The sequence below is a fragment of the Ictidomys tridecemlineatus genome, chromosome 7 (genome assembly GCF_052094955.1).
Source record: "Ictidomys tridecemlineatus isolate mIctTri1 chromosome 7, mIctTri1.hap1, whole genome shotgun sequence".
In the NCBI taxonomy this organism is placed as follows: Eukaryota; Metazoa; Chordata; class Mammalia; order Rodentia; family Sciuridae; genus Ictidomys; species Ictidomys tridecemlineatus.
In genome coordinates this window covers 10,951,467-10,965,849 of record NC_135483.1, presented here as the reverse complement: position 1 = coordinate 10,965,849, position 14,383 = coordinate 10,951,467, and the positions used below count along the sequence as shown (strand labels likewise).

Here is a 14,383-nt window from a genome sequence, read left to right as displayed (position 1 = left end):
ATTCTCAAAGCAACTCTCTAGGTAAGAAAGGTACTGTCATTGTCTCCGTTTTACAGATGAGGAAATTGAGGCACAGAAAAATCAAGTGACTTCCTCAAACAGAAAGCTATCTTTTTCCGCGTGGCAGTTATATCATGAGCATGTTCATAACCTTAAAAACGTGTCATCATCTTCTTTCTAATGGATGTTTTAGCCTAATCTGCATGACATCTGCCCCTTGTTCATTAATTGCTCTCTGCAGGACAAGTTTTATTGCAACTGTTTGCCATTATAAATAGTGCTGTGAAGGGCATCTCTGTGAGAGGGTGTTTTCTTTATTTCTGAAAGACTGTCCCTAAGAAAGCTATGGGGCAGTGACCTGCGGCTGAATGATACTGACCAGGCGGGCAGGCCCCTCTCCCAGGGAGGCCTGTTATGTCCAGCACACTCCCCCATGGGGCACCTAACATTGACTGTAGAACAAGTGCTCTTCCAAACACTGAATTTGATCCCACCTGGTCCTGGTAAGTATAGATGAAATGCCCAGAGCAGAGGTACAGGAGTGTACCCAGGCTCCCCCAGCCAGCAAGCACCACAGCCAGGACTGTCCTAACCACCAGACCAGCTCCCCCTGCCCCAGGACTCCCTCACCCACCAGCCTAAGAACAGATTAAGGAGAGGAGGAAGAAGGAGCTCTCCCCATTACTAGGACCACACAAGTATCTCCCAGCCAAAGCACAGGAGAAACAGCTGTCTCACTTCCCGGGCAGGAAACCTGAAGCACTCAGAGTAAGGGGGAGTGGCTGCCCTCCAGGCATTTACCTTGGGCTGAGGTGAGTGGAAAGAAGGTGCAGGTGACCCACCATGTGACGTACATGCCTGTAATTAACTGCGCTGCCCCACAAAAACGTGAAAGTCCTAGTCCCTGTAGCCATGAGTGTGACCTTTTATTGAAAATAGGGTCTTTGTATAAGATAAGATGCAAATTAAGATGAGGTCACATGGACTTGCGCCCGCCTATAATCAGGAGGCTGAGGCAAGAGGATCACAAGTGTAAGGCCATCTGGGCAACTTAACAAGACCCTGTCTTAGAATTTTAAAAAAGGGCTGGGATGTAGCTCAGTGGTAAGGCACCTGTAGGTTCAACCTCAGTAACATCCCCCCAGAATAGATGGGGTAATAAAGTGCAGGGCAGTTCCTTAATCTAGCACGATTCATGGCCTTATGGGAAAGTAGAGGAGAGAGCACCATGTGACAACGGACTGAGACTGGGGTGACGTGGTTGTCAGCCAAGAACACGCTGATTGCTGGTAAATGCCAGCGGCTAGGAAGTGGCGAGGAGGGGTGTCCTCTACTGTTTCAGAGACACCAGAGCCCTGCCGACACGCTGATTGCAAACTTCATGCCTTCAGGAGAATGAGACAGTGAACTCTGTTGTTCTGAACCACCAAGTGTGTGGCACTTGTGACAGTAACCCTGGGGAACGCACACTATTGTCCAGGCCTTTGGTGCCATCACAGAGGGAGCTGTTTTGCACACCTTGGATCCCAGCAGCTGATGCAGTCTCTGGCGCACAGTAGGTCTCGGAAAGTGTCTGCTGTGTGAGCAAGTTCAGAAAAATCAAGTATAAACTAATTAAGAGGACGGGCTGCAGGTGCAGCTCAGCAGAAGAGCTCTCTGCTCAGCAGGCATGGGGCCGTCCCTGGGTTGCCTCACCAGCACCACAGAAGCAAAACAAAACAAAAACCAGCAAGAGGAGGAAACGTGGCTTTTGTGTCTAAGACACTTGAGCAAGTGAGGTGCTCCCCAGACATCTGTGGAGGGAGTGTAGTTTTCTAAATATGAATGGGCTGGGTGCTGGGGCACATGCCTATAATCCCAGAAGCTCAGGAGGCTGAGGCAGGAGGACTGCAAGTTCAAAGCCAGCCTAAGCAACTTAACAAGGCCCTGGGCAACTCAGGAAGACTCTGTCTCAAAATAAAACGTAAAAGGGTCTGGGGATGTGTCTCAGTGGGTAAGCACTGTGGGATCAGTCCCTGGTACCAAAATAAATAAATAAAGTAAGTAAACGAACTAAGATGAAATAAAATAAAAAATGAGTGGATGGTAAGTTTGAGGAGGCTTTGCAGCAAGACTCCTTCATGCCCAGGTTACACTCAAGACCTGGCACATAGTAGCTGGTTGACACTCCCTGAAGGAGGGAAGGGAAGAAGGGAAGAGGGAGACAAGGCCAGGGTCGGTTTCCCCACTCTCGGTTTAGGAGGAGTTCCTTCCTGAACATATCCAACTGAGGACTGGCCAAAGCTGGGCCGCGTCCAGTTGAATTGGACACAGCTTCCATTACACTGAAAGGCTCTCGCTGTGGAAATTGAACGCTGTTTTCCTAAAATGCATTATCTTTTTCTTTTACATCCAGAAACCCCAACGCTTCCTTACCCTTCCAACTATGCTAGAAATGCAGAGTTGAGAGGTCAGCCTTCTGTGTTCAGCTCCAGGGACACGTTTCCCGTCCATGTGCCGCATGCATTCCTGACCCCTGCCCTGCAGCCAAACAGGGACATCAGCTGGGCTCAGGGAAATTCAATTTGGGCCGACAGCCGGCGGCATGGTAATGACAGGGCGTCTGCATTTGGAAAGGCAAGGGGAGGTGGGGCAGGCACAGAGGAGCTTCCCAGGGGCTTGGCTTGGGAGGGTCTACAGGGATTTGTGCATATGAAGAGAAACTCCAAGAATAAGGCCAACATTTCCACCGTGGGCTAGGAATTCACTCGGCTTCCATTCTTTACAGCCTTGCCTTTTCTGGGTTTGAGGGTGAAAAAATAAGAAATAGCTCTATTCCCTTACTCCCCCCGGACTTGGGTTATCCCAGGGCAAGCGACAGCATGGTGAGGGCTGTGATGCCACTGTTCATTCAGTCACAGGCCATCTTCAACAAGAGGGCCTGCACTCCTGCTAACCAACGTGGGAAGTCTCCAGTGCTGTGGTTCCCTTTCTCTTCTACTGAGGAATGGCCAAAGCCCCACCCTGGCCTGCTCCATGGAATGCCAGGTAGGATCACACCTGCGATAGTGACAGACAAGTAAAGGAGAGCTGACCCTTCTCAGTGCCGGCAAGGGGGCACAGAAAACTGTCGTGATGTAACCCTCACTGGTCAGCTTGCCCACTACTGGGGAACTTTTCCCCCATCAAAGGAGCCAGAGGGGAGGGGCATCTCTGAGACTTTTGCAGACCTGGGACTGCAGGGCTGGGTTAGTGCCCCTCTGTGGCTCCAGTGTGTCCCCCAGGGAACTAACCTGGTGGCTGTCAACCTGTTTGGTATTCACCTCTTTTACTGCAGACAGAAAGCCCCTCAAAGGGCTACTTGCATACACACCTGTATCCCACGTGACCTGGCCCAGCTCCTGGCACCTAAGTAATATGCAATTGATTAATGTATGTTAGATGAATGAACGAATCAGGCAATCGATAGAAATGACAGCACAGCTTCAGAACTGGGCAGGTGAAGGCTTCACCCGTGCTTCACCGATTACCAGCCGCACAGCCGGTTGTCATGAAGTACGAGACAAATACACTCAACTGTCCACATCTCAAGTACAACATTCAAGGAATGTTGACACCCAAGAAACCAGCACCCAGGTCAGAAACGGAATATCAGCAGAACCCAGACCCTCACCTCGTGTCCCTTCCAGTCACTGTGTCTCTACTCACGCAAGGGTCCTCTCCTGATGCTGATCTTCAAATTGAGGGGGCGGGGGATAGCAGCCGCAGCTGGAGTAACAGAAGCAGCGGTAACAGGGGAAGTGGTAACAGTAGTACCAGGAACAGCAGGAGTAGGGGAGCAGGTCACAGAAGCAGGGGTAATAGCTGTCCCTATGTGGCATTTCCTATAGGCCAGGCACCGTTCCTGAGTGCTTTTGCTAAATTCATCTAGTGTTCAGAAGAACTTACAGAGTTGTACACCCCAGGATTTTTAATGGTGAAAACGCAGAGGCACCCAGAAGTCAAGGAACTTCTCCGAGGTGACTTGACTGTGGAGCCACGGATCCAGGACTCAGGACTCCAGCAGTCTGGCCCTAGAGGTTGTCCTCTCAGTAGCGAACTTTCAGTAACTATTAGCAAGGCCACAGAAAGATCTGTCCTCTGTTATCTGTTTTCATCTTCTATGATAAAAACACTCAATTCAGTAAGCACACAGTCTCGCAGAATAAACATTATATTTCCCAAGCCTTCTTTTCATCTAAGCAAAGCCACAGGACTAAATTCTGGCCAACAGAATATAAGAAGAAACAGCAGGTGTGCTATCCAGGAAGCATCCTTAAAGGAGGAGGACTACCTTTCTTCTTGTTCTTTCCTTTTGCTGGCAGATACGATGTCTGGAGCAAAAGCAGCTGGAATGGGACCATGAGGTTGTCTTGGATATAGAGAACCACGGGGCAGTGAAACAAGAAAGAAAACTCCTGGGTGTCTCACAGATTTCTATAGCAGCTCTACACCATTTATGTCTGAACTTTTAGACAAGAGACAATGTATACTTTCTATATTTTTAAAGACAATTTTCATTATTCACAGCAAAACCTAATTCCAGGAATGCCCTGAATTCTTGCAATTACAGCATAATTAATGTCACCTAAAACTCCAACATGCAAAATTAATGCCATTTGGTGTTCAGCTTTTGACTTAACAAATCACAAAATGGACAAAACATGATTTTGCTTAATCCTGGAATAGATCAACGATGAAAATAAGGAGGAAAAGCCTCTTTTTTTTCCTGGAAAGCCAGAGCAGGTCCTTGTCACCTTGTGACTGTGTCACCTCATGGCTATGTCACCTCAAAAGCCTCAGTCTTGACTCCCTACCTCCAGCCTCTTACCTCTCCCACCCATTCAGGATACTCTTGCTTGTCTAATCATTCTTAAAAACTATTTTTATCTTGAAAACTGAACTAATTACAGTGCTCTATGTGCCTGTTTTATGTAAGATTCTTTACTATGTGCTTTTTTCTCTAACCTGCACACACAAAAAAACCTAAGACACAATTATTACCTCCTTTTTATAGATAAGGAAACAGAAGACACTGAGCCGGCTCTTTCCTCATTCCATGATGACTTCTTGGAAACACTAGCCACAACAAGCCAAGCCCTTGTCACGTCACCCTGACCATTTTGGGAGGCTGAGTTTACAGTGTTCTCTGCCCACAGCTCTTCCTGTCCAGCCTACTGTCTTACTACCTCCGACACAGACTCCATCCACTGAGGTCAGAGCCCTCCCTCTCCGAGGCCTGCGCCCACACCAGGCCTCAGTGTTCCTAGTTGCAAAGTAGAGGCAAGTGGGCAGATAGAAAGGCAGGGGACCTGGGATCAGGGACCATCCACTCTAAGTCCCAGGGAGCCGGTTCTTTATCTGGGAAATGAATGTAGCAGTTCTAATGTGGCAGGAATCCTGCAAATGAATGAAACAATGTTTCCCAGGAAGGGATGGCACAGAGAGTGTGGCAGACTGTTGCCCTTCCTGACCCTTTCTGCCCCGCCCCACCTTTCCTTCCAAATAAGGAGGCAACACTCACACGGCAGAGAACACTGAGAAGCCCACAGCCCTACCCACCAGGGATCTCCGGTTAGGTCCCAGTGTTTCAGTTCTGCATTTCAACCCCCAAAAGGACTCCCTCTGCGTGTCCCAGGCTAGGTTTCCCGGGTGGGACGGGCTGGAGGGCACTCACCGATTCCATAGTGAATCTCTCGAGGAAAAACTGGAGAGCCTGGAGGCTGAAGATCTCATGTCTCAGCCGTCACATCAGAAATCACCTGAAGGGGGGCAGGAAGAAAAGGTAACAAGGGTCATCCAGTGGCCTGTGCAGAAGACACTGTCTCAGGCCCGCCCTTGATTTCACTTGGGGCCAGCGCCCTTGCTAGTAACGTCCTTGCACATGGGGTGGCTGTCCGGGCGCAGGAGGGAGAACTTTGGGGCTGGTAGCTCCATGGCTGTTTCTGTGCAAGGAAGTGCTCAGGGATCCTTCCTGGATTCTATTTCTAGCTCTACGTTGGAGAGCAATTTACAAGTCATTAACTTCTCTAGACCTAGGCTCCTAACATGAAATTAAAGTGTGCTGGCATATGCCACAGACAGACACCTGCAGCGGTGTGCCCACGGGAAGGCAGACGGGCTCCCCCCGCGGCAAAGAGAACCAGCCCCAGGAAGGAAGTAGATTCGGGAGAATGTATGTGGCTCAGGACAGCCCCTCTGAACCCGGGAGAGGACTGTAATTAATGCAGGCACACCAAAGCTTAATTAATTGCTGAGCGCACAGAGTGCAGGAAGTCTGGGATAAAAGCTGTTACATAAGCAAAGAGCTTCAGTAGTTTCGGAATGAAGGGGAAAGAGAGGTGGCAATGAGAAATCAGGAGCCCAGGGACGGTCCAAGATCCTGTGCTCAGAATAGCATCTCCATTTGAGGCCAGAAGCTCTTGGACCACCTTCTCCCGCATCCCTGTATCTGATCCAAGTCACCTCTCTGCTTTGCTTCCTAAGGATCTCTCAAGCTCACTCTCTCCATCCCCACCCACAGCCCTGGACCAAGCCACCGTTATTCTTACCTGGGCCACTGCAACTGCCTCCCACCTGATCTCCCTCAGCCATTGCTCCCCCTCAACCAGGTCTCCCATGAAAAGTTTCTACTAACACAAAAACACAGAAGAGCACCACAAAATCCCACCACCCGGCCCCAATCACCATCAGCCATCACGACAGCACCTTGACCTTCAGCAGCCCCTAGTCAATCCTACCCTGACCACACCTCTCAGCCTTTCCCCTGGCCCATTGTAATTCTGAAGGAAGTTCTGGACATCATTTCAGACATCAATTTCACAGTGTGCATCTCTAAGATAAGGTCTTCCATAAAAAGCCAACTGCAATACCATTACCACACTTAAAAAAAAAAAAAAAAGGTGATTAGATGATTCCTTGATATCATCAATTTTTCACACAATATTCACATTCCTACTAGTTTCATAAATGTCAAAAAATGGCATTTGTTTTTCAAAACCCATATCCATTTAAGACCCACATCTTACAACTGACTGATATGCAGAATGAAATGTTTAAGACATAAATCCCATGGTGTCACTTCCCGTCTCTCCTCCCCACGCTGAACATTCTCCAATGGCTTCTCGGTGCGCTTGGACTTATGTGCCCCTCTCTGTTCTCATTTTGACCACCAGGTTCAGGCTGCAGCCACAGGACTTTTTTTTTTTTTTTTTTTTTTAGATCCTGGAACATGCTGCAGGTCTTCCTGTGTCACAGGTCCCTCGCCCACGCTCTCCCACGCTGTGGGAGAAGTGGCTTCCTCTCCCACCCTCTTTGCCTCTTCGTCCAGCTAACACCTGCACTCTCTTAAATGTGATGTCCTCAGAGAAACTGTCTCTGCCCTTCCAGATCAGATTATGGCATTTTCCTCAGATTTTAATGTTACAGATGCTCCTTGACTTCAATGGGATTATTTCCAATAAATGCAATTAAGATAAAATATCCTAAGTCAAATGCATTTTGAATACACCTAATGTTGAACATCACGGGTTAGCCTGCCTAGTTTACACAAATCCAGAACACTCACATTAACCCACATTGGGCAAAATCACCTAACCCAAACTCTATTTTATAAAAACATGTTAAATATCTCATGTAATTTATTTAATAAAAACAGAACAGTTGTATGGGTCCATTTTTTTCAACATTATAAAGTCATGGTAAGTCAGGGACTATCTCTGTATTCTTAAACATGAAGACTGATTAATATTTATTGATCTGGCTTGATGATCAACTATTTGAGAACAAAGACTATTTGTTTTGTTTGCTCACACAATACCTGGCAAAAGGACATTAATAAACATTTGTTGGATATATAATCAACACTCTTCCCTCAACCCTAGATGTTCATGGTCATTGACTGAATCTTCTTGAACCTGAACCGTTTAATTAGGTGGAGGATGGACAAGCTTATCCTAAATTCCATATGGAAACGTGTTGAATTCAGGATAGCCAAACCATCTTGGAAAAGAGGAACAACATTGGAGGATGTCCATTTCCTGACTTCACAACTGGTGACAAAGCCACAGCGCGGTACAGCCCAGTGTGTAAGTAGAGGGCGATACCGCTTTTACAGAATCCTCCTAGAACAAAGATCTCGGATCCTCACATCGCTGACAGGTAAGAGCTGTCACTTGCATGGACAGTCAACGCCTCTCCCAGCCCACCTCTCGGCTTGCTTCACCCCAGTGGACCTCTGAGACAGTGTGGCAGGCCAGATCCCTCCAGCCAGATATGTCCCAACACAAACCTGAGTTACACATTCCTGCCCTCTGTTATGTGATGTCTAGTTTTCCCACTGGGACTGGTGTCCTTTACTTCCCTACCCCACTGCATCCTGAACTGGACCACCGACTCGCCTTGGCCAATGGAATGTACATGGAAGAGACAGTGGTGTGTGAGTCCCCAAGTCTGCCCATGTCTCCCTTGCACCTATCACTTGCTACCTTTTAGTCTGGACCCCAGATTGGAGATGTGGAGCACCTCCGAACCAGCAAGAGGCAGCCATGCTAACCCACAACGACCCCACAGATCTGTGACCATGAAATAACTATCTGCAGTCAAGCAAGCCACTGCGATGCTGAGGTTTTCAGTACTGACCGATACTCACAGGAATATTATTTATGAACACCAATGAGTAGGAACAGAGGTCAGAAGAAGTGAGAGCCGTGAACCAGCCAGCACAGAGTCTTGCAGAATGTCCACCCACTTGGTGCCAAGCTGACCCTCACAAAAGTCCTGCAAGACAGATAATGGGCCAGCTTTATAGAGAAGAAACCAAAGCTCAGAAATATGAAATAAAATGGCCAAGACAGTGTGTGGCAGAACTGACATTCTGACGCAGGTCATCTGACTCATAAACTCCAAACCAGGCTTCCTCTCCAAAAAAGGTCCTACAGGTGCTGCTGTGGGAATCCCTGGTCCACAGGGCCACCTCCACCTTTGTCCCACTCCTTTAATGGTTTATTTGGGGTGTGTGTGTGTGTGTGTGTGTGTGTGTGTGTGTGTGCGTGCATGTGAGAGATAGGCTGCTGGGCATGGCAGTGTTGGTATCCAGAGTAGATGCTCAATAAATACTACCACTGGGCCTAAACTCAAATAAGTGTCAATACCTCACCTTCACAGGTGACCCTCTTTGGCTTCCAGGCCCCTCATTTGTGAAATGAGGCCACACAAACCCAGCCTACATCGCAACACTGCTGTGACCCTCCACAGAGATGTGGTGTGAAAGAGCTGTGTGAGATGTGCCTCCAGAGCCGCTCACACCCTGCTGCCTGATTCAGCCCACGCCAGCCAGGTGGGCATCCACCCTGTGCCTAGACCTCTCCCACAGGCCTCCACGGTGAGCACCTGGTTGAAGACTGAGCTTTTTTTTCTAAACTGGGATTCTTTCTTTCCTGTTGTGAAAGTAATCCAAGAACATCAGAAAAACTGTTATTGAAAAAAAAAGAAAACCATTCATGATCATAACACCTGAAGATAAATACTGCTTGGGGGTTTGAAGCCTTTTCATTTCTAAGACTGGTTTTTGTTACCGTGAGACCAATAACACATCTTGATCAACATGAGCCTCTTAGAACCAGGAGATTACCAGGAAGTGAAAAAAGAATTCCACTTTGCCCTCATGCCTTCATTCAACCAACTCTTAAGTTGCACCTGCCACGTGCCTGGGGCTGCTTGCTGTCTGAAGACACAGCCAAGAACAACAGAAAGTTCACAAGCTCAAAAATGTTAACACTCATTTATTCCTTTTTTAAATAAATAAATAAACATGGGGCACCAACTAGATAATGGTGATGACGATAACAGTGAAGACGGTACTTCCTTTGCTACCCTGAATTCTCACGGCAGGACTTCACAAAGGTCGCGACTTTCCGGTGAGCTATTGATACACTTCAGTGCTCTCACCTTAAAACCGCGATTATTAAGGTCCTACCTCAGTACAGTCACTATGAGAATTAACAAGAGAATGTGGCAGAAGCCTGAGCACAAAGCTTGGTTCCCAGGCACTGATGGATACGTGGTGACAAGCAGCAGTGGAGATACCACTGCCTCATTTAATCCTCACAACCATGCTACAAGGTGAAGCTCAGAGACAAACACAGGGTACCACTTGGGCTCCCTCACACCTGGCACCTTCTGAAAGACAGAGCAGAACACACCTAAATGGGAAAGGAAGTGGGACACTAGCTTCCATCCCTCACCAGCCAATCACAGCCAGGGGACGGTCTCAGAGATGCAGGAAGCTCAGTGAACAGGCGCCTGGCAGTGCTCGGAGGCATTGCAGGGCACTGTTGGCTTTGGGAATAGGTGCTCAATAAATACTATCAAAGAAGTGAGTGACGGGCTCCTCACCATGACCTCTCATTGCCTGCTGTCCTGGGATAGAAGGTTTAAAGCAACTGCCTTTTGGAATGAACTAGAATCAGTCGCCTGAGGGCTTCCCTTTTGCACCCATGTTTCTGCTTTCCCTCTGTGATTCTGTGACCTACAGGGCATCCCTCAGGACAGCCATTACTGGTGCCAGGCAGGAATAGGGGCATAAATATTTTGGCACATAAACCCTCCTTTCCTGCCAGTCCTCACTAGGTGTTGAGTTTTATCCACCAAGGCTCATGGATGTTGGGAACTGTATCCTCTTATAGAGGATGCCATGAACCTGTGAGTCATCTGTCTGCAGCTGGTTACAGCTTAGACAACCTTTTCCTCCAGAGAATGTCAAACACTTTTCCTATTTACCAGTGTGGTTCTTTCCTGTTCTGTGGATGCTGTGCTTAGAAAAGCAGAGGCCTGAAGAAAACACCCCAAACACTTACGCATTTTCCTTTTACTCTATCCTGCCCACCTAACTCTGATCCACTGAAATTCCACCCCTTCCAAGAAACTTTCTCCAATTTTCCTAGCCTAACAATCTATTTCCAAACTCCTGTGGGACAATACAAAAGTACCCCTCATTGAGTCCTGTGATGGTTAATTTTATGGGTCAGCCTGACTGGGCTAAGGGTTGCCCATGCAGCCTATAATTTATTGTTTCTGGGGTTTTCTTGGAAGGTGTTTCTGGAAGATTGCTTAAAGAAGATTGCTTCTACAATGTGAGTGGGCATCATCCAGTCTGTCTCAGGGCCTGAAATGAAGGACAGAGGAAGGGTGAATCTGCTCTGCTTGAGCTGGGACATCCATCTTCTCCTGCCTTTAGACACTGGTGCTCCTGGTTCTTGGCCCTTCAGAGGCTGACTGGGAATGATGCCATTGGTTCCCCCGGTTCTTAGGCCTTCAGACTCAGAATGAACCACCTCACTAGCTGGTCTGGCTCTCCAGCTTGCAGATGACAAATCATGGGACTTCTCAGTCTCTCTCATCATTTTTAATTATTATAGGAATGAGTCAATTCCTAATTTAAAAAAAAAAAACTTCTACTCTCCTTCCACCTTTCTCTTCATATATAAATGAAGAATATATCCTATATATTAAAGAACTGATACACATGCACACACACACACACATACACTCACACACACAACCAGAAATGTGTGTGTTCTATTTCTTTGTATAACCACCCCTCCTAGCCATAATCATGTTCTTTTTCAATCCTCATAACCCAGAACTATGATTGTCTGATTGTTACAGTCAAGGAAACTGAGGCTCAGACAATTATTTAATATATTTCTGAAGTTACATAGCTGGTTGGTGGTGACAGACTCAATATGCAGACTTGAAGCAGCTTGATTTCAAAGCTGAGACCTTTACCTGCTATGCTCAGCAAAGCAGTATGGATTCTGATTGATGCACCCCATTTGGTATTGTTCTCTGATTATTCTGGATGGGTGAGCCAAACCTCCTCTCCTGTGGCCACGCTTGCATGGTAAATACTGGGGCTATCTATGTTGGTCACTGTGATTTTGTACCAGTTACTTGGTCTTTAATTTTCCTTGTCTACTAGCAAGCAATAAACCCTGCTTCCTGACCCATGCAGCCTGTTAGGCATTGTGACCTTTGGCCAGGTGACTGTGGATGCTGGCTATTTCTCCTAATCCCTCTGCCCCACCACCATGCTAGTGTTCGGGATGGGCTGCTGGGGCTGAGTCTAGTGCCCAGGATTGCCCAGAACACTAGTGTACAGAGGGAAACTGAGAAGACCCTACAGTAGCCCACCCCAAGAAAGGCAAGAAGGGCTGAGGCCCTGTCCCTAACAGTGCTGGAGCTGCTGGTTCTTAGCCTGGCCTGGCCCCACATCCTTACTGGCTGTTTAAAATGGTCACACTCAGAGGCAATTTGGGTCTCCCTTCTCCAAAGAGATCCTTGCAAAGGACTCATGCTGCAAAGACCAGAACTAATGTCTTGTTGGATTATAAACTGATGATGACGGTGACTACTTTTCTTTGTACCTACTCCTGGAGGCACCGGGCCAGACAGTGAGGCTGAGCAATGATCTCAGGTCACGGCCACAGAGAGCTCTAGTCTACTGTGCACAGAGGCCAGGCACAGAGACACAGCAGGATGAACTGCTTTGAGTGGTATAACCTGGGTGTGAACACATCACAGGACCTGCTCATGAACACTTCTTAAGTGCCTACTGCATGCTATTTTTCATTCACTAAAGCTTTCCACAATGAGAATCATCCATCCCAAGGCAGCCCCATCCATCCATTTATTTATTGGGAAAAGCGTTTATTAAATGAAATGTCCAGGATGTAATGGTTAACAAAGAGACAGTCTTTGCTTAAGGAATCAGACTTAAACCAAATAAACTCACAGGTGATGAGAACTAGGCAAAGTCCAGGTGCCACAGGAGCCTGCATACCACAGGTGCTCAGTGAACCCTCAGCATTTTGAATTTCACATTTTGAGAATTTGAAGAAGTAAGTGAATACGAAAGAAAAAGTGTCAGGGACTTGAAGAGAGAGAATCCTAGAATAAGTGAGAGCCACAGGCTGAGCAGCAGGTGAGGCTCACCCACTAGCCCCACGATCCGCTCCTTACACCAGCAGGGGCAGGCTCCTCTCAGCCTATGTCACCATAGGGTCCCCAGGAAAAGCTGTGAGCATGCAAAGTGAAATCCAGGGGTGCCCCAGCTTTGCTGGGCTGCCCCATGTTAATAGCCTCTCCTTTCAAACCATCATGTGCTCTGTTCACCAGCAGTGTGCACGCTGGGCCATCAGTGTGGCTGCTCCCTGTGTGCACCGTGTGGGAGGGGGGAATGGCAGGCAGTGCCAGCAGGACAGCATGTGGGCAGAGACATTGCCATGCCCGCTCTCCCCTGTGACTGCTGGGTGGTCTCCAGTGAGGACCACTTGTCTGAAACTGTGTCCTCCTCTGGACGATGTTGCTGGCAGCAGATTGAGATGGTGCCCATGCATATTGCCTGGAGATGCACAGGTCATTAAAGGCCAGCATGTCCCGCTCTCAGCTACACCTGCCAGTCTCTGCTCTCAGACACCAAGGGGTAGGCAGGGTTGAAGGGCACTGATGGTCCCAGGTGCAGCCCTCACACAGGGTGGTTGGTAACCACACTGAGAGGCCCCAGGAGGAAGGCAGCCTGCTCTCTGCTGGCCAGGGCACCCTTCGCTGGCTGCCTTCTCTTCTCTGCCTCGCTTCCTCACACCTCTACCTCTTTCCTCAGATCAACTCCCAAATAGTCTACCAGGGCTCTTGACTTTCCTCAGGGCTGGCTTTGGGGGAACCCACCCCATGATGGGGATGATGATACTTTCGATGCAGACCTGCTGGGAAGGGAAAAGGAGGTTGTGTACGTGTGAGAAGCACAGGGCACATGTGGGATGAGCAACGGCTGGTATGGTGACAACCCAAACTAGCAAGGACACCTGCAGCAGGACTCACCAGCCTGTTGGCAAGGCCAGCAGCATGGCCATGTTCCACGGAGCTGGCCACCCTGTTGGTGTCCACTGTGCACCGCCCCAGTCACTGTCAAAGAGGTTACAATGACCAAGGCCTGGGAGCTACCCTCTAGGAGGAACACTTTGGCGTCTGGCCTCCACTTGTCCAAGGACTAGAGCCCTGGGATGGAGGACCCAGGAGGACTGAGTCCCCCTGGAGGCTGCCTCATTGCTGAGTGCTTCCTGGTCCACACAGGCCCCCACGGGTGCAGCCATTACTCCACACAACCCAGGACACAACAGCCCTAACAGAGTCAGCAACAAGTTTTTTAAAATAACCAAGCTATCATAGTTACTATGCATATCAGACTCTATAGGAGCAATGACTTCTGTAATCTCCTGACAACCCTGGAGACAGCAATGATTATCATTCTATTTCACAGAGAAGGGGATGGGCAAAGACAAGGATGATTCTTGCTAGTGTTCTTATA

At 48.3% G+C, this 14,383-nt stretch overlaps 1 protein-coding gene across 8 annotated transcripts in view; it reads right to left on the bottom strand.

Moving 5' to 3' along the window:
* Asap1 (ArfGAP with SH3 domain, ankyrin repeat and PH domain 1) overlaps nucleotides 1-14,383 on the bottom strand; it is a 330,593-nt gene that overhangs the window by 292,674 nt on the left and 23,536 nt on the right. For 7 of the 8 annotated variants that reach the window (XR_013423781.1, XM_078016712.1, XM_078016713.1 and 4 more), the window contains exon 2: nucleotides 5,696-5,780. Coding sequence is in view for 7 of the 8 variants with exons in the window: in XM_078016712.1 (XP_077872838.1) it covers nucleotides 5,696-5,754 (59 nt within the window). In the remaining variant the exon portion in view is untranslated. Of the gene's footprint in view, nucleotides 1-5,695; nucleotides 5,781-14,383 lie in introns of those variants that run through there. The other variant, XM_078016710.1, reaches the window with a different exon arrangement.